The sequence below is a fragment of the Cololabis saira genome, chromosome 9 (assembly GCF_033807715.1).
Source record: "Cololabis saira isolate AMF1-May2022 chromosome 9, fColSai1.1, whole genome shotgun sequence".
Taxonomy (NCBI): domain Eukaryota; kingdom Metazoa; phylum Chordata; class Actinopteri; order Beloniformes; family Belonidae; genus Cololabis; species Cololabis saira.
This window is the reverse complement of record NC_084595.1, coordinates 45,834,977-45,855,410: the sequence shown is the minus strand read 5'-3', so window position 1 is coordinate 45,855,410 and position 20,434 is coordinate 45,834,977. Positions and strand designations below refer to the sequence as shown.

Sequence of the window (20,434 nt, the reverse complement as noted above, 5' to 3'; positions counted from 1 at the left end):
GGGGACAGATCATTTGTGCTGATTACAAATAATATAATATATTACAAATAATAGCAGTGACCAAAACACCTGCAGAAATACTGCAGGAATGACATAGCAGCAGTTAAATGCAGCCTTCTGTAAGCTTTAAATATCCACTGGACTTAAATCAAATACATCAAAACACAACAATAAAAAACACTTTTCTGAACTTATCAATATGACTCTGTCCTTCACAGGATAAGTAACATGGATCACTGCAAAAACTCACAATCTTAACAAGAATATCTTATTTCTAGTTAAAATGTCTCATTTTAGTAAAAAAAATCTCATTACACTTAAAACAAGACTCATCACTGGAAAAAACAACCATTTTCACCTGTTTCAAGTAGATTTTCACTTGAAATAAGTAGAAAAATCTGCCAGTGGAACAAGATTTTTTTGCTTGTAATAAGAAGATAAATCTTGTTCCACTGGCAGATTTTCTACTTATTTCAAGTGAAAATTTACTTGAAACAGGTGAAAGTTGTCAAATAAGTTATTTTTCTGGTGTTATTTTTCTGGTGATGACTCTAAATGTTGAAATAGCAGTAAAACCACATTCATTGATGAAATGACATAAGGGATGGAAAGGAGGGATGACAGTTTTACAGGGGGGATGATTTGGACCGTTTTTATTTCAGGGGGGGATGATTTGGACCGTTTTTATTTCAGGGGGGGATGCCATCTCATCCCCCCTCAACTCCAGTACTGGCCCCGCCCCCCGGACATATGCCCCGCCCCCAGGCAGGTTCTGATATGTTCCACTAATGATCAGAGCCCAAACATGAGCCACGCCCTGCATCTGGCTGGCTCGGCGAATGTGAGCGTGATCCTGTGCTCAAGCACGGCATCATCTCTGGAGATTAGAAGAGGCTTGTTTGGACATGTTTGGACATGTTTGGACATGTTTGGACCTGCATGTCATGCAACACGTGCATGACATGCAGGTGTCCCGTCCTCACACTCATCCCTGAACAACAAAGGGGTATAACCCCGACACTCGTACCTGCAGCGGGCTACGTCTGCCGGTCCCCAGCAACCACCCACAATAATCCAGAGCCCATTTCCTACATACAGTCATTTAGTGCACTATGTTGTGCACGTTGCTTTTTTTCTTTTCCACAAAAGGTGTCCATTTTATTCCATGTGAAAGCTGAATTTTCAAAGCTCCATATGACACAATGGTGCAAATGAAAGACCAGCTGATATTCACACCTTTTCACCTCCTACTTTTCTAGACCCAATTTATCCAGACGTCAGGGTCTGCTCTTATGGGCTTCTGGAAGCTGAGCGGTTGTAGTAGAGATTTTACCATCTGCCTTGTTAAAATTAATGACTTTGCTTGTATGTTGAGCTCCTCACTAAAGAAAAAACGCTATCTGTAAAAGCATAATGTGATACTCACCTCATTAAGTCTGAAAGGTGTTGGGATGCGTTAATGATCAGCGTTCAGAACAGATCTATACAATCAAAACCCTAAACTAAAACTGCTTTCAGTTGAAAATGTGTGAGCAGGGCTGCAAGTGCGTCTGTTAGTGTGTGCGCGTGTGCGCGCGCGTGTGTGTGTGTGTCAGGTTTTGCCGAATTTGGCCAATTAGGAGCTGGGAAGAACCAGGATGTGCAGCCAAATCCTAACACCTGTAAAAGGGGCCGAGGCTGCAGGGCTTTTCCTCTGCCTACCTGTGCATTCATCCCTTCTTTCTAGCTCTGCTCTGGTATAATAGTCACACAGGCGTGTACTTGTCTGAATGGAAAGTAAATGTTCATAAGAGGCACGTAGGATCGAGTTGTCTGTGGTGTCGGGGGAAACCCGCTACATTACTGTGGAAAAACTTATGGTTGAGGAAAAAAAATAAAGATTAACAGTTGTAACAGTTTATTAAAGTTGTTACTTTATATCAAGTATTTCATTTTTTTGCCTACTTATGTAATCTTTAAATAAAACGGGCTATAGCAGTTGTTAGATTGTGTATTTGGCTCCTCCCCCTCTCACCGGAGGCTCCTCCCACCTGAGGCTCCTCCTTCCACCTGAGGCTCCTCCCTTCTTACCTGAGGCTCCTCCCTTCTTACCTGAGGCCCCTCCCCCTCTCACCTGAGGCCCCTCCCCCTCCTGTGATAGTTTCACATCATTGAACCACAGTAGTCGACTTTAAGTGAATTGAAAGCATTTGTCCTGCCAGAATATCTGTTATCCCAGGACAACTTGGATGATGTTTTGATCCCCTTCAAGCGTCGACTACCGTACTTTCATAGAGTCAGAGGCGCAGCTGAATATCAATCATTTAAAACAACTGCAGTTTGACCAAAAGCATTGAGAACTCTGACAAAGTCTACTAGCAAAGATACTGTGTGCTGAACGGTGCTGAGCAAGCAGATCTCTGCTCCGGGGGGGAACCGGCTCAGGTTAGACTTCTACAACACGGAGGGTTCTGAGCAGGGACGTCCAGTCCCATCCTCTCCACTCGGAGTCAGTAAAAAAACTTCCCAAAATAATCACAGCATCTGAAGAGCTACTGATATCAATCGGCAAAACAGTTGATCCTAAATCTGCGTGTAAAGACGACTGAAGTGTTGAGAAAGGGCCAGCCTGGAGTCCTGGTCTTAAGACTGCGTACCGATCACGGTGTCCAACCACTTCCTGTAGGCCTGAGCAAAGCTCTTCTGCTCCCGGTTACAGCAGCCGTCCAGAACGGTGCTGACGAAGGCGTGCTCGGCCTGCAGGGCCAGGGGCGGGGGCCGCAGGGGCGGTGGCCCCAGGGGCCCTCTCCTCAGCCGCTTCACGTCCTGGGGGTCAGGCTTGGACGGCTGGTCCACGTCCATGGCGTGGACAGCAGGATGCTGCTGCGTGAGATCCGTGCAGGGACTGCCCTCCGCCGTGCCGGGGTCCTTCTCCCGGGGGGGGCTGTGCTCACCGCCGCCACTCCTGCTGCAGCACAGCCCCTTCCACTTGTGCCACAGGAAGAAGACGTGCCGCCTGGGAGGGGGGGGGACACAAACACAGTTCTTAAGAAAACGTCCTGCTTCCCCCTTACACGATGCATACGCACATAGGACAAGGGGTGGGGGGTCCGGGTCGTGGGGGACATTGTCCCGCGTGGCCCGGCACTCCCCGCCTCAGGGTTTTAACAGCACTGTAGACACTGCACATTCAACACTTATTAAATACATTTGACAAGGACATTTAGTTTGGGAGGGGGGGGGTCGGTGTCAAATTGACACCTTGTCCTCCCCCTCCCTGTTTTTATGGCATTAATCACATGCACTCAACACCAGGGGCGGGAGGGGGTCCCACATCACCCGCGTTCCCTCACCGGCCTGGGACAGGTGGGTCGGGTTACCCGGGCCTGGCGGGGCCCGCCGTGCAGCCTGGGGTGCCTTCTGGCGGTGCTGGACCCCCCCGGGGAGGGGGAAACGGTGCGTGATTGTATGTCTGTGTCGGTGAGAATGCAGTATGGAAGGGTCCTGCCATGGAGGATTTGGGCCTCCATTGGCAGGACAACAAAATGTAATAATTTATTAATATTATGTTATACAAAGATGGTTATTAATATTATTATTATATTATTACTACTATTATTATTATTATTATTATTATGATAGTATATCATATTATTATTAGTGTAGATATCGGATAGGTGAATGGATGAATGAATGGGATGCCTGGGTCTGGGGCCCTCCGTTGTCGGGCCTGCACGGGTGTCGCCCTGTTGGGGGGTTCCCTCTCTCCGGGCCCGTCTCCGGCCCCCCCCACTGCCTCTGCGGCGGGGCGCCCCTCTGGTCTTGGAGGGCCACTTTCGTGGGGGCGGATGCTCCTGCCCATGTCGGCGGCCGGGGCGGCTCTGTCTCTCCGGGCAGACTGGCCCCTCGCCGGATGGGGGTCGTTGGTCTGGAGGGTGAGGGCCTCCTGGCCACGTGTCCGGCCCGGACCGGGTGGCCGGGGATTGCCTGGGTCGCGGTCCTGGGCCGCGGGATCTCTGGCTGCTTCTTCCCGTGTCGTGGGGGCCCCGCCCACTGGCGGTGGGTTGCCTCCCTCCTGCTTCTCCCATCTGTGGGGTTGCTGGTGGCCTGGGTTCCAGGTTCTTCCTTGTCGGCCTCCTGTCTCGCGGAAGTCTACACTTCAGGTGGAGCTTTGTTTGGTTTATTACACACACACACACACACACACACACACACACACACACACACACACACACACACACACACACACACACACACACACACACACACACACACACACACACACACACACACACACACACACACACACACACACACACACACACACACACACACACACACACACACACACTGGCCTGTTCACCTACATGCTCGACATGCTAAAAAATCACTGGGTTTGTATGTATATATTTATGTATGTATGTATGTGTATGCGTATGTAGGCGTATATATGTATATATATTAAATATAGCAATAATGCACATATATATGCCTTTGGTTTTTACCTACATGGCATCAATCATTAATATGTGTGCAGACAAGGTAAAAAAAAAAAAAAGAAAACGTCCTGCGGTAAAAACAACGCGGTCACACTGTCCACACACTCTTGAGGTTTAGCAGCATCTAGTGGCCCGTCCAGGACCGGCATCCAAAACCTAGTTCCACATGAGCCTCGGTGCATCAGTGAAATGGTTGGCTTGGTTTTATTGTTTGCAGAGCCTGCACAGTATGACAGCACTTCCCCACAATACATCTGGCGCTTTTCCACTAGTACCTACTCAGCCCGACTCCACTCGGTTTGGTTCTTTTCCACTGGGGGTCTAACGTGCCGAGTAGATACTTTTCTGTAACTATTCTGCCGAGGTTCTAAGCTGCTGAGTGGGCTGTATCTGACATCATCACACTACAGGCCACCGATTGGTCGGGGGGTTGGAGTCAGACGTCTGAGTCAGGAGGAGGAAATCAGAGAAAGAGCAACTCTGACGCCTTCTTGTTAATTTTACTCAACCAGCAACGGCAGCAAAAGTCTGTTTCATGATCCAACTCTGAGGTGCAGATGTTCATAAACCTGGTGCAGAGGAGAGAATTAAAAAGTGATGTAGACGGTGATAAGGAACGACCAGATCTACCAGGAGCTCCGTCTCTTCATAGCAGTTTCTCTCACTCTCATTTTTTAACTTGATATCAAACACAAGCCACAGATCCAGCAGCAAATCTATCATCTCCTCCAGGTTCTACATCTTTAGTGTTGTTGTCTTCTTAGTTTAGATACACAATCAAATACGTCACAGCAGCTTCACTCCAACCTCCTACTTCTGATCCAGGTACTGAATTGTTATGGAAAAGAAACCAGACCGAGTTGAGTCGAGCTGAGCAGGTACTAGTGGAAAAGCGTCAATTGTGAACTGACATCCATGTCCAAGCTCTACAGTTGTTCAGAAACAACAGGTATTTAGAGGATGTTTCTCTAAAAAACAGGACAACGTAAAACATAATACGCATAAATAAAATAAAACAATCATGGCGAGTTAAATGCTATTGAGTAAAAATGAGTTCTTAAGATGAGATTTAAAAACAGCCACAGAAGGAGCTGGCCGTAGGTGCAGCAGCAGCTCGGTCCAGAACCAGGACCGGTACCACAGAGGCCAGGTCCCGCAGAGGCCCGGTCCCCCCTGCTCTTTAGCCTGGAGTTGATCAGCCCTAGAAGGTCTATGGACATTTAAAAGACCAGGGGCCTCATTTATAAAAGAGTGTATAGGATCCATACTAAAAGTGCACGTAAACCCAAAAGCCTCTCTCACATGTGTGACCTTTTAACCCCGATGTCTGTTCCTCCGTCTGTTTCCTCCGATTGTCCACTGTCTACTATTGGCTGTCTTTATATGGTCATTTTCCTGCCAAAGTTTCTCAATAAAAGCGTTTTGCAGAAAGAGCATCTTGGGAGAAGAGCTGACGAGTTCTCGAATGAGGGCCACGTTGCCCTGCAGCTCCTCTGCTCTCTCTTCCCCTTCTGCAGAAGTACGCTAAAACTATTCCAACAGTCTCTTGTGTTTTCCTCGTAATTAATTTCTGTAATGTTGATTTGAGGACCTAACACTTCCTGCAGTCTGTTTCTGCTGCGTCAGGATGAATGAACGTGTCGAGCCACCGTGCCACTAAATTTCACGGAGACTGAGATGGAGATGTTGTGGATGAGGTGGAGGACAGGAAAACCACATTATCTGGTGGTCACAGTAAAAGTATAAATAGTATATAAATGGTATAAAATAAAGCGAGTGAGTGGCAGCACGTCGTTGCTGTGCTAAACGCTGTGTGAGTGCCACGGACAGATGGTGCAGAAAAAAAAAAAAGAAGGGGTGTGATTTGAAGGTGGAGGCCAAGAGGTACGGAGCCCCTAAAGGGACACGGATTTTTTTATATATATAATGAGTTTTACGTGCGCGCGTGAAACCTTTAAGGCTGATTTATGGTTCCGTGTTACACGTAGTTTTAACGTGGAACTATAATTTAGGCTTTACGCGCGCGTGTAAAGGTTTCACGCGCGCCAGTTCCCCATATCTTCTAAATTTTTACAGCGAGGGTCAGGGTTGGCGTAGAGATATGGACATTTTTCGGTTAGTTTTTTTTTTTTTTTAAATCCCAACCTTGGCGTAGAAGGTGGCTTGCGCATCTTTCAAGCCCTGTTTTGTGCGCAAGCAAGCTTTATAAATGAGGCCCCTGAGATGTAAGAAGGTGCAAGACCATGGAAAGATTTAAAAACAAATAGAAGAATGTTAAAATGGATCCTATAAAGGACGGGGAGCCGACGAAGAGCTGCAGCACGATATGGGACAGGGAGGACCAGCTAACGCCTGCATGCAGGGCTTTGTAGTAGTCCAGGCGGGATGAAACAAAGGTGTGTATAACTTTCTCAAAGTTTCTGAAAAAGGCCTTAACCTTTGATAAAAGCCTCAACTGGAAGAAACTAGATTTTACAACTGCATTCATTTGTTTCTCCATTTTAAAGTTAGAGTCCAACAAAGGTTCATAGACTTTAAGAAGCAGCATCTGGTTTGACGTGGGGATATGTATCTGTGAGCTCACCTGTGACTCCAGAGGGTCTCGTGTCCAGGGAAGGCCTGGATCAGGTCCGAGCACAGCTTCATCTCCTGGCTGAACAGCTGCAGGATTTCATTGTGGCTGAGCTGCTTCTCTTCAGCAGCGGCCTCGGCTCCCAGCAGCTCCCCGTTTATCTGCGTACAGCTCCGGTGCGTTGTGCTGTTCCACTGCCAGAACGGACCCGAGCTGCCGGTCCCCGCTCTGTCCAGTTCCGTGATCAGCTCCCGGAGCAGGAACTGGCGGTAGTGGAAGCCGCTGTGGTCGGACACGTGCATGGACACCCACAGGTGCATAGACGACAGCTCATCGTGGAAAACCTGCCACAAGATTCACATTAGGATGAGTCAAAGACAGATTTGACAGCAATCAGAAGCAGCCTTCTTTGGTTTGATTCACCGCATGAATCGGCACAATTACTTTTGTAATACTGTATTTGACCCGGTCTTTGTACGTTTTGACCGTATAGAAATGTAATTCTTGCCATTGTAAGAATGAGATGAACCTGCTGGATCTACTGCACTTACTTTATAACTGGTGCTTTTTATTATTTTATCTCTTTTCTTATCATTTTATTTATTTATTGCTTAATTGTCTTGCCGCTTTTAATGTTGATGTAAAACACTTTGAATTACCCTGTGTTGAATTGTGCTATATAAATAAACTTGCCTTGCCACCAAAACCTGTCCTTTAACCATGGTCCAGATTTTGCAGACAAAATTACATTAACTAAAACTAAACCTATTGACACAAAAATCATTGCACAATCTGGATTGATCATTACAATGTAATGGCTTGAGTTTGCTGCTTCTGAATATTCATGCATTTCTTGCTAACCGGTTTTCAAACCTTTTACAAGGTGCAACAACTTAAATATTTCACCTTCCAGGCACCACAACTAAGGCCAGCATTTAAATACACTAGCATAGGGCTAAACTGCATAGAGTTTACAGATTTATGTTACTAATATGAATATTACTAATTCAAAGGTACTGCATGAGAACAATCTTCAGTATCGAAGGTCCAAGTGCATTAGCATAGTGACCTTTGTGGCTTAAAAATTAGTTTTTACCTGGTTAAGGTCTGGTTGAAAAATATAGTATAGAGCTGATGGACGTAATGTGTTTGATATGTGTAAATCTTTTTAATGATTGCTTTATCCTAACTTTAAAAACAACAACTAAAAACGTGGACGATGGTGGTACTTGTACCACTAGAGGAAGCACATGTACCACAGTTTGAGAACAACCGAACTCAACAACTGATTGCTATTTAATATGCAATGTTTTTCCATTTTCAATAAAACCAATGAGGAATTTAATACCGATACGATATTTTATACATCTAGTATATCATTTTCTTCACATAGTAATCTTTGTTTCATTTCTTGGGTCTTTTCATTTAGTCAGTAAATACAAAATACAGACCTCAAAGACAAAGTTTAAATATGAAATTACCAACAAAATAATGAAGGTTGTACTCATGTGAAAGAGTTAATTAGTTATTTTAATAAGAGTGACTTTGAGTTTTAGGACCAATGAAAATACAGCGAAATCAAACTATTTAACATTTTCACAAATCACAAAGCTTCACAATAAGCCCTTTAGTTTGGGTCACCCTCACCTACTTGTTTCAAAAGGTGCTGTAATGACATGGCTACACGTCTCCATCTCCAAAGGAATTTGTTAGATTCTGTCTGACGTCCAGCCTGTGTTTCTCAAGATCTGGGGACCTTTCATTGAATACGTCAGGAAGGACAGATTTTTGCCTCACACTTGATTTAAGCTATTATGAACACTTTATGAACTATTATGAACTCTTTATGAACTATTATGAACTCTTTATGAACTATTATGAACACTTGATGAACTATTATGAACTCTTTATGAACTATTATGAACACTTGATGAACTATTATGAACACTTTATGAACTATAATGAACACTGTGCCTGCGGTGTGTCTATCTCGCTCGGATTTACATGGACTTTATTCTGTCCCGGCCTCTCAGCCAATCCCCAGCCGCCCTGAGTTTGGTCACCACTGACACGGGGATGGATATGGATGGATGGACATGTATGAAGGTAGACAGTTACTGTAGCTATGGACTGAAACATCCAGACATACATAGACAGACAGAGGGATAAGTCTCCTCAAGTACAAGTATTACTTTAAATAGTATATGTGAGCTCAAACTGTCAATCACAGCACCTACTGTATATAGTTCATGTTAAAAAGTGCTTCCAAGGGGTTTTCCCATAGCGGCGGCCGCCGGCTTTCCCATTCATTGTGTATGTGTTGCCGCCGCGCAAGGACGCAAGGCTCTCCGCACAAGACGGCGCAAGCTGCCGCTGCGAATTGAACATTTTTTAATTTCACCGTGCGCCCTGTGACGGCATCTCGATGGTGTCCAATAGGAGAGAAGGTGATGGGGGGTGAAAAAAAACTTGCAGCTTGTAGATCAGAGATGATCAACATGGAGGAAAGAATGATCTTGGCTGTGAGTCTGTGTGAGGAGCTGTGGGATACGAGACTGCAGGCCTATCGGGACATCAATAAGAAGGGACAAAAGTTTTGGACATACCTGGTGTGTTTAAAAGTGGTAGAAATATGATATTTTGCTCTTTTAACAATAAAATGTTATTTTAAAATAAAATATAGCATTTCCATGCCTCATATCAGGATCAATTGAATCATTTATCAATATATGGTTATGAAAAGACCATGTGTCAATACTTTTGTAAACTGAAGCACATACTAAATGTACAGGACTGTCTCAGAAAATTAGAATATTGTGATTTTCTGTAATGCAATTACAAAAACAAAAATGTCATACATTCTGGATTCATTACAAATCAACTGAAATATTGCAAGCCTTTTATTATTTTAATATTGCTGATCATGGCTTACAGCTTAAGAAAACTCAAATATCCTATCTCAAAAAATTAGAATATTCTGGGAATCTTAATCTTAAACTGTAAGCCATAATCAGCAATATTAAAATAATAAAAGGCTTGCAAAATCTCAGTTGATTTGTAATGAATCCAGAATGTATGACATTTTTTATTTTATTTTTTTTTTTTAAATTGCATTACAGAAAATAAATAACTTTATCACAATATTCTAATTTTCTGAGACAGTCCTGTCCACTCAGTATATCTAAAAATCTAGATGACTGACATGAGCTAAAAAACATAGTTCAGAAAGGTTTTTTAATAAAATATGTTTTTAACTATTTACAGTGGATGACTTGAAGAAAAAAATGGAAGAACTTGAGGGACAGATATATGATGGAGAGGAAGGGAGGCCAGGCATTTCATGGACCCTCCTTGATGCTGCTGCTGCTCGTCTCCTCCTCAGAAAAAGAAGAACTAAAGCCAGGGCTTTTCTCTGAACCAGGGACAGATGTATTTTGCAAACGGAGCTGTAGCTACTGTACGTCCAAACGAGTGGGAAAACGGCGCCAGACCGGAAAAACTTTTTTCCGGTCGCCAAGCAACTTGCAACAAATATGTACGCGATGCGCGCGCCGACTCTGCGCCGAGTCTGCGCCCACCCCGGCGTTGTGCGCGGCACAAACCGTGTTCTATGTGAAAGCCCCTTTACATTCTTGTGCTTATCGTTACATCTGAAAATTCTGTACATCTGAGTATTTTGTACACACATTTGAGACTTTCATAAAAAAAAAACAGCAAAATCTGTCTGAAATCCCACCTTGATGTTTCCCTTGGCCATGTGCTGCAGCACCCAGATGCGGTGGGACCAGGCGTTGTAATTGCTGGGGTAGTGGGAGGCAGCGTCGGAGCAAACCTTCATCTCCTGCTGGAGCGTCTGCTCCAAACGGTCACTCAAACGCTGGCTGGTCTCTCTGTCACACTCCTGCTGGTTCTTGTTGTGACACACAGACGGGAGCTGATGCAGGATGTGTTTCAGAACCCAGCGTCTGCAGGGAGACAAGGATGACTGGACGGTTAAATAACCGCTTTTTGCAAGACAAGTGCCTTTTATTTACATGATATGGAGAAATAAACATCTGGTGACACCATTCTGTGCAAAAGAAATGTGAATAAACGCCCTAAAAGAATGCTTTTAAAAATAAAAAAATGACATACTGTGTTTTCAACCATTTTACAAGATGAAGAAAGAGCTAACAGAAGTTTCAATGTTGGAGATCAATGAGAAGACTTCATGGTAGGTGTATTGTTCTACTTGCTGCCATCTGCTGGTGCTACCGAGGGGCAGCATCAGATTTGATCAAGGACATTCTGTCTACTGGCTATGTGCTATGTGAGTTTTAAGGTTGTTGTAATTAAACCTTTACTTAAAAAGCCTACTCTTGAACCAGAACTGTTAGCTGATTATAGACGTACAGTGTATACAATCTCCCTTTATCTTTAAAAAAAAAAAAGAGTTGCAGCTCAACTCTGTAATTATTTACACAGAAACAGAATCTTCTTGAAGAGTTTCACTAAGAGTTTAGAGAACACAGAAACTGTATCTGTGCTGCTTGTCCTGTTGGATCTCAGTGCTGCATTTCATACAACTGATCACAACATTTTACTACAGAGACTTGAACAAGTTATCGGGAATAAAAGATACTGCATTAGACTCGTTTAAAGGAGCTTGAGGCCGGATTGTGGCAAGATTTATGAAAAAAATCCGTATACATTTTAAGTTTTCTAGTAATAATGTCAGATGAAGCGTTCCAAACCCAAAAGAATGAGCCCTCTAGTGTATCTCTCCGTTGCCTTGAACAGGCTGTGTGCTGCAATTCGGTCCCGAATTTCCCGCGCTGGGCTGTGGATGTGACGTCACATGACGCTGCATGCTCGTTCTCCCCGTTCTCCCGTGCCGGCTTCACTGTTGGTTGCAGTACCCCCAACGGCCGTCGTGGTGAAGGGTGGCGCTAGAGAGTCTCATTTCTTAAAAGGAGCCTCAAGCTCCTTTAAGTCATAAATGATCTGATAGGGGTGTAACGATACACTAATCTCACGATACGGTACGATACACTATATTGAGGTCACGATAACGATACGATATTATAGCAGTATTTTTTTAACAACCTTGAATGAGGAAGTAAATAAAAGTAAATAAATACATACAATTTTACATCATAAAAAGATTGATTCATGCTCACCTTATAAGTGTAAGAGGAGATTTATTTTTGTTAAGGTTATTTTGGTAATTGAGGGTTCATTATTTTATAAATATATTCTTTATATTCTGATGTAAATCAGGGACTATAATGACACTAGTCAGTTTATCTGTAGTGATTAGTCTGTTTTAGATTGGGCGGAGTGATACGCCACAGTACGGCACTAGGTGCTATGTTGATGTTCTAAAATCCTACACTGTTGAGGGACATTAAAGTACACTGGAACTCAGCAGAAGTTGTCCCCGTGTTTATCCTACTCACCACCCCAAAAAGGTTTAATTTAATAAGGTAAGGTTTAACTCTACACCAGACTTACATCAGTAAAAGTTCAGAGCTCAAAACCCCCAAGAGTCCCGTGATCGGGACCAAAACGGTACTAGTTTCTTCTGAGCGGAGGAAGATTTTGGTCCGCGGGTCGAGGCGCGGTTGTTACTAGTCAACACAATAGATTAATATTAATAACCCAATATCGTGATACAGTTTGTCACCTCCACAACACGTATTGTGACGTTTTTGTATCGCAAAATTTAGTGGCACGATATATTGTTACAGCCATATTATCTGATAGATTGCAATTTAACGTAACTGGAGAGAATTCCTGGCGCAGGGTTCAGTGCTTGGATCGATTTGTTTCACCTTATATTTGTTTCCATTGGGTAATATTATCAGACGGCATGCCATTCGTTCTGAGCTGATACGCATATATATATATACACACCTTTCCGTAAAACCAGGGGAAACAAACCAGTTGGTCAGACTACATCCATGTCTTCAAGAGAGAAAGACATGCATGACTCAAAACTTTCTCGAGATAAATCCAGATTAAACTGAAGTTGTTATCTGGACCGGAGCGCTTCAAGGACACATTGTCTAGCTATGTAATGACTCTAGATGGCGTTACTGTACCTCTGGTACTACAGTTAGGAACCTGGGAGTCTTTTTTGACCACAATCCGCCCTTCGATTTGCATATTAAACAGGTTTCTAGGAGTGCCATTTTTCATCTTGGTAATATTGCTAAAATGAGGAAGAGCCTGTCTCAGAGTGAGGCAGTTACTTAAAGATTGGACCACTGTAATTCTTATTTATTGGGTTGTCCTATAAATTATTTAAAAAATCCCCAGCTCATCCAAAATGCTGCTGCCAGGATTCTGACAAGAAGTATGAGAGATCATATTTCCCCACTTTTAGCTTCTCTTCATCGTTTACTTGTGGTTCCTAGAGTTTCTAAAAGTAGAATGGGACATTTTCAGCCTTCAGCCCACTGGCACAGATTATAAAGAACACCAAAATAAGCTACTATAGATATATATAAGTGTCACCAGGAGGCCGAGGCCTGTACAGGCTCTTGGTGAATGCATTGAGGAGATTAATGACTGGCTGAGCCACAACTTTCTCCAGGTAAAACAAAAATAAAACTGAGGTAAATGTCTTTGGAGCCAGAGAGAAATGATCACAGGTCACCACAGAGCTTAAATCTATAGACTTTAAAACCACCAACCAGGCCAGAAATCTGGGTGTAGTGATGGACTCTGACCTGAATCTGGAAAAACACATTAAGGCAACAAAGTCAGCCTACTATCACCTTAAGATTATATCAAGGATAAAAGATCAGATGTCTCAGCAGGACCTGGAGACACTAGTCCAGGACCTGGACACACTAGTCCAGGACCTGGAGACACTAGTCCAGGACCTGGAGACACTAGTCCAGGACCTGGAGACACTAGTCCAGGACCTGGAGACACTAGTCCAGGACCTGGAGACACTAGTCCAGGACCTGGAGACACCAGTCCAGCATCATCTTTAGTAGCTTGATTATTGTAACAGCATCTTTACATCCACCTTAAAAGATCAGTTAGACAACTGCAGCTCATCCAGAACTCCAACAGAGTGGACACATCAGTCCACATCAGTCCACATCAGTCCACATCAGTCCACATCAGTCCAGCTCTGAGGTCTTTCCCTGGCTGTCTGTCCCTCAGAGGACAGACTATAAAGTTCTGGTGCTGGTCTATGCAGGGATTTGTCTGGTTTTTATCAGTTCCCAGAGTCAGAACCAGACATGGAGAAGCTGCGTTCAGCTTCTATGATCCACATGTCTGGAACAAACTCCCAGAAGCCTCAGATCAGCTGAAACACTCAGTTTATTTGAGTCCAGGTTGAAGACTCACCTGTTCTCAGCATCTGATTAAAGCTCCAAATCTGAACTGGTACTTTTAATCTGGACTTTCAAGACTTGATCATATTTGATCTATTGTTCTTTTTTTCTTTCTTTATGTTTACATTTTAAATCCTACTGATTATTTCTACCATGCACTCTGAACTGCAGACTCATTTACATGTTTGGACTTGATTTAAAAATGCAAATTACAAGGTGACTTCACTCCCTAGTGACATTAATACACCCAATGTTATTACTTTTTGTTAACAAGCTTTTCAAAGTGATATTGTTGATCTGTTATAGCCAACTTGTTTGAGCCATAACTGATTTTACCTGCTGCCACTTAGATCCATGGTAATAAAACAGCTGGAAGAACATCCTCTGAGAGAAATAAAAGGCGAGCTTTTACAGGTGAGGCTGTCCGTTATTAAACCGTACCTGTGTATCCATGTCTCAGGGCTCTTGGGGAACTTGGTGAGGGCCAGCTTGCCAAGGTAAAGGTCCCTCTCTGGGTTAAGAGCGCCACACTGCAGCAACTCTTTCCTGGAACAAATTGGAATACAGGACTGTCTCAGAAAATTGGAATATTGTGATTTTCTGTAATGCAATTACAAAAACGTCATACATTCTGGATTAATTACAAATCAACTGAAATATTGCAAGCCTTTTATTATTTTTATATTACTGATCATAGCTTACATCTTAAGAAAACTCAAATATCCTATCTCAAAAAATTTGAATATTCTGGCAATCTTAATCTTAAACTGTAAGCCATGTTATAAACCACAGATAATTTATGTTTTAACAGGGGGGCAATCACTTTTTCACATAGGGCCATTTAGGTTTTCTTTCCCCTTAATAATAAAAACCTTCATTTAAAAACTGAATTTTGTGTTTATTTAGGCTAATATTTAGATTTGTTTGATGATCTGAAACATTTAAGTGTGACAAACATGCAAAAAAATAAGAAATCAGGAAGGGGGCAAACACTTGTTCACACAACTGGAATACTGTACTATACTGTAGTACTGTAATATATATATATATACACACACACACACACACATATATATATATATATATATACACACACACATACACACACACACACGTACGTACTACATACATAGACACACTCACACAGAGACTGGTTTGAGATGACAGACAGGCATCATTAACGCAAATCACCACCCTTTACATCTTATACATCAATCAACTGCTCACTAATTCTTCAAAGTTTACTGAAAGATTCCTTTAACCAAAGGAAAGTTGGTTTCAAAGATGACACTGATGGCCAGAAATGTTGGTGTTTCATTACCTGACATTCCAGGCCGTGGTGAAGTCTGGGTTGAGCAGTAACAGAGTGCAGGTGATATCCACTAAAGCTGGGAGAAAACAACACAAACACTCAGCAAACATCCTCACTCACTCCTCACATTCAGCCAACAGGCCGGCAGAGTTTTTTAAAACCCCTTTAAAGCACTTTCAAGGTTCCAGCTGTGGTAAACTACATATTCATATTCATATTCATACATTTGAATAACATTATTCTTTTTAAATCCTGTTTAAAATGATGGTATTGTTATAAAAAGCACAAACAATGTTTTCTAAGAGCAACACACTAGGAAACTGCATTATCCAATGAAAATGCAGGGTTGAATGCTGAGATGCTGAATGAGATCTGACATTTGCTGGAAAACTGCTGAACTACAAAAAAATTAAAGAAATTGCTAAAGTTGGGTCAGAATTTAAGGAAAATAGTCAAACTACTCACTCCGACTCGACTCGTCTCGGTTTGGTTCTTTCCCACTCGGAGTCTAACTACCGAGTAGATACTTTTCTGTATCTATTCTGCCGAGGTTCTAAGCTGCTGAGTCGGCTGTATCTGACATCATCACACTACAGGCCACCGATTGGTCGGGGGGTTGGAGTCAGACGTCTGAGTCAGGAGGAGGAAATCAGAGAAAGAGACTCTGACGGATTCTGGTTCATTTTATTCAACCAGCAATGGCGGCAGAAATCTGTTTGGTGATCCAACTCTGAGGTGCAGATGTTCATAAACCTGGTGCTGAGGAGAGAATTAAAAAGGGATCTAGACGGAGATAAAGAACGACCAGATCTACCAGGAGCTCTGTCACTTCATAGCTGCTCACGGCTCCAGCTGACTTTTCAGCAGCGCAGAAATAAACTAACAAAAAAAAAGCGTTGACGCTTTAAGCTTCTCTCACCCCTCATTTTTTAACTATATCAAACACAAGCCACAGACCCAGCAGCACATCTATCATCTCCTCCAGGTTCTACATCTTTAGTGTTGTTGTCTTCTTTGTTTAGATACACAATCAAATACGTCACAGCAGCTTCACTCCAACCTCCTACTTCTGATCTGGTGTCTAAAAACAAACGAGGGCAAGACGAGTGGAGTCGGGCTGAGTAGGTACTATAGTGAAAGCGCCATAAGACCGGGAGACTGGACCATATAAGTCCAGTTCTTAGATCTCTACACCAGCTTCCTGTCTGTTCCAGAACAGATGTTAAATCCAGCTGCTGCTTTATAAATCTGTGAATGGCCTCAGACCAAAATACATCTCTGATCTGGTCCATGATGAACCAACCAAACCCTCGGGTTGTCAGACCAACGGCTACTTTCTGTACCCACAGTTAGACCCATACACCTGGGGAACAAACTCCCAGAATGCATTTAGGCGGCTGGAACTCATTTACTTTAAGTCGAGGATGAAAATTTTTTCATTTACTGCTCAATTTCAGTAATCTCCTATAATGCAATGCAACCTTTATTTCTTGCATCTCATTTGTTTAATTCTTTTTAACTTATGTCTGTCAGTCTTTAATTACGCTTTTAAAGTATTTTACTGTTTAATGCTGACGTTGGACCCCTATCCTCATCCTGCAGCTCGGGGAGATGTTGCACCGAGTGTGCCCAGGCATCTATTGCGTTAACAAAGTGGCCAACATGCATTTTTCACAACTTGAATACTGATGTTGTCATATCAAGCTCATTCTTCCCAGGGAGACAGTATAATCCAAACTAGGGCTGAACCATTAATTGCATTTGCGATAATATCGCGACGTGATAAAACGAGATTTTCTAAACGCAAAGACTGCGATTTGACCAGTCACGTGATCTGGGTACGTGATGTGCGAGTGAGCAGAGCGGGAGGAGCAGAGCCGGCAGGGAAAAAAAGTCAACAGTAACCTAAATCTACCATGGCCTCAGTGTTAGGGCTCGGCCGGGCGGGGCTTTCCTCCACAGCCCGCTCGCGCTGGGAGCGGGCCGCGGAGGAAAAAGCTCTTTCCCATTTTAGATGTTTTGCATTTGCTCAAACTGAAAGTTTACGCTGACACTCAGTCTTTCTGACGTAACCCGCTGTGAAGTCACATCTGTGACGTCATGCACATTCCCTCTATATAGAAGAACTGATGATTCCAGTACTTACCTTCCCTGTCCAGCCAGTGTTTCCTCTGGCGATAAAGCAGCAGCTTGTTATGCACATATGGCAGCAGGAACTTGACACACCAGCTCTCAACACCCAGCTTGTTCTCCACCAGCACGATGGGACTGCGATTGCAGCGGGCCTCTGGACACGGGATCATGCCAATCTCATCACTGCAGGGAGCAGATAACAAGATTCAGAGTGGAGGACAGAATAGGAATCATTCCCACTCCACATTTTGGGTGTTTCATTGTAAACACGAATAAGACGAACGGACAACCCTGTCACAGACTTCTGGACTCTTTAAAGATCTGACCAACCCATCTAGATTCTCTTTCCCTCTAATAACTATAATCAAGTATTTTCTAGTTGATACTGGGTGAGATGTAGAGTACAGTTTAACAGGGTCTGCATACCCAATTGTTTTTGTACAATTTATTTTAATACAACATTCAAATAGAAATACTGGTCATGAATAACTTTGACATTGTCTGGAAAAGCGCAGCAGGTTGCAGGGTATTACCCTCCGTCAGTGTTTTTCAAAACTCCATCAAATTACAGCTTTATTAACATAAAGAACATGTTCTTAGCAGATGTTCTTCAGACGGGGGGTCAGAGATGCAACGTGCACTTTTGAAATTACACTTTTTATGTTTATGCCACTCACTGCTTACTAACTGTTTAATAAATACAGTTTTGGTAAATTTGACTTATTCCCCCTTTTTGTATGAAAGTTTAAAATGAGCATATATTAATGCAGTATGAACAAGAATGTTTTAATGTAGATATAGAATCATCATACTGGTGTGATTGTAGGCATCAAAGTGTTAATTCAAGGCTAAGGCAAAATATCGAGATATATATCGTGTATCGTGACATGGCCTAAAAATATCGAGATATTGATAAAAAGCCATATCGCCCAGCCCTACCGGACATTTCAAATTTTTAGTGAATAAAATCAATATTTTGAGTTAGTTTCTGCATAAAAATGTGTTTTGATTACATTTCTAGCAAGAAATATATATTTTACTTTCATAATATTCACTCAGTGAATGTACATAATCACTCGCTTGCTTGTTGTTGATCTTTTCAGATGTCGCCAGAATAAAGGCTGATTTATGGTTCCACGTTACACCAACGCAGAGCCTACGACGTAGGTTACGCCGGCGACGCGCGCCGTACGCCGTAGGCTCTGCACTGATTTAACACAGACCCATAAATCAGCTCCCGGGCCGGCTGCTCTTCTCATCCCCGAAAACATCGGAGCAAATTTCTTAACAGGCGTTATTTGGATAAACTGAGCCCAGGTTGGGGATCTTAACGGTTAATTTTACGCCTGAAAAAATATTAAAACTTAATAAAGTGGCATATTAACAGCGCTACAGCGGAAATTAAAACAGCTTTTATCTCTGGGCTTCCTGATATGGTGTGACGTTTGTGCAAACGTAACTACGCAGTCGCTTACGTACCCGAACGTAAACCATGCAGTGACGTAGCAAGTGGTGTCCCAATCCCTAGGGAACATTACAAGGGCCCTACTCATTTTTAGGGCTAGTGGTAGTGAGTGAAGGCTAGTGGTAGAAAGTAGGGGGTGTATTGGGATTAGCCCTTAGAATCAGATTGATTTGTTATTGATTGATTCAGTGTTTTGTGATGTGTTATTTACGTCTCCCATGTGCCTCTCTGACCCCGCCCTTACTTGGCCCCGCCCCTCCGTGGCCCACCACTACTTGGCCCCGCCCCTATGCCTCTGTGGTCCCTCCCTAACCCCGCCCCTCCCGGAAGCACGGCAGGTGTCCGGCCGCCTGTCCGTGACACTCGCACTGTACAAGAGAACCTGAGTGTGACTAAACATGGACGCATTTATCCCTCATTAAACGAATCCTTGCAGGGATTACAGGAAGTTATTTGTTAATGTAGATCACGAAAGATGCAACAGGGACCAAGTTTACAAAGAAACGCCGGTTCTAAACGCAGGGCACAATAATTCAGCCCGTAGACCCGCTGGCTGAACTTCCAGGTATTAGTCCGAGCCCTGCGGACTAACACCTGCCGGCAGCTGCTGCTCCTGGGGCGGCTCGGCCCGCGGGTCCTCTGCGCTCCCAGCGCCAGCAGAACTTACATGTTGGGGTTCCTCTTGAAGGCGCTGCTGAGGTCTTTGAGGACTCTCTGCACTAACACCTCCACCTCCTCCTCCGACTGCGCCATCATAGGACCCGTCTGCGTCTTCCTCTCCGTCTGCTCGGCAGCAGCCGCAGCGGTGGCGCGGCGCGGTGCTGCCCCCCTCAGGACGCCGTAGGGACTGCAGCCAGTTCAACACCAAGCTGGTTTCTGGCACAGTGGAGGTAGAACCAGAACTCGAGTTGTAAAAAATCAGGGGAGATGGTGGATTTTATCATATGGGGACAGATAATTTGTGCTGATTACAAATAATATAATATATTACAAATAATAGCAGTGACCAAAACACCTGCAGAAATACTGCAGGAATGACATAGCAGCAGTTAAATGCAGCCTTCTGTAAGCTTTAAATATCCACTGGGCTTACATCTAATACATCAAAACACAACAATAAAAAACAGTTTTCTGAACTTA

At 43.4% G+C, this 20,434-nt stretch overlaps 1 protein-coding gene across 1 annotated transcript; it reads right to left on the bottom strand.

Moving 5' to 3' along the window:
* Positions 1–485: 485 nt before the first annotated feature.
* On the bottom strand, positions 486–20,093 carry ptar1 (protein prenyltransferase alpha subunit repeat containing 1). Its single transcript, XM_061729668.1, has 7 exons — positions 19,962–20,093; positions 17,843–18,012; positions 15,706–15,772; positions 14,826–14,930; positions 10,787–11,015; positions 7,063–7,394; positions 486–2,995 (listed from the first exon to the last, which is right to left on the bottom strand). Exons 1-7 carry the CDS (start codon positions 20,048–20,050, stop codon positions 2,623–2,625), a joined length of 1,365 nt encoding a protein of 454 aa, XP_061585652.1. The 5' UTR covers positions 20,051–20,093; the 3' UTR covers positions 486–2,622.
* Positions 20,094–20,434: the final 341 nt, after the last annotated feature.

What these genes read in the sequence shown, in the direction of transcription:
- ptar1 (XM_061729668.1), bottom strand. Translation starts at nt 20,050, where the DNA reads ATGATGGCGCAGTCGGAGGAGGAGGTGGAGGTGTTAGTGCAGAGAGTC. An exon ending in ACCACGGCCTGGAATGTCAG is followed by an intron (nt 14,931 to 15,705) that starts GTAATGAAACAC and finishes AATTTGTTCCAG; the next exon opens with GAAAGAGTTGCTGCAGTGTG. An exon ending in CCTGAGACATGGATACACAG is followed by an intron (nt 11,016 to 14,825) that starts GTACGGTTTAAT and finishes GTCTCCCTGCAG; the next exon opens with ACGCTGGGTTCTGAAACACA.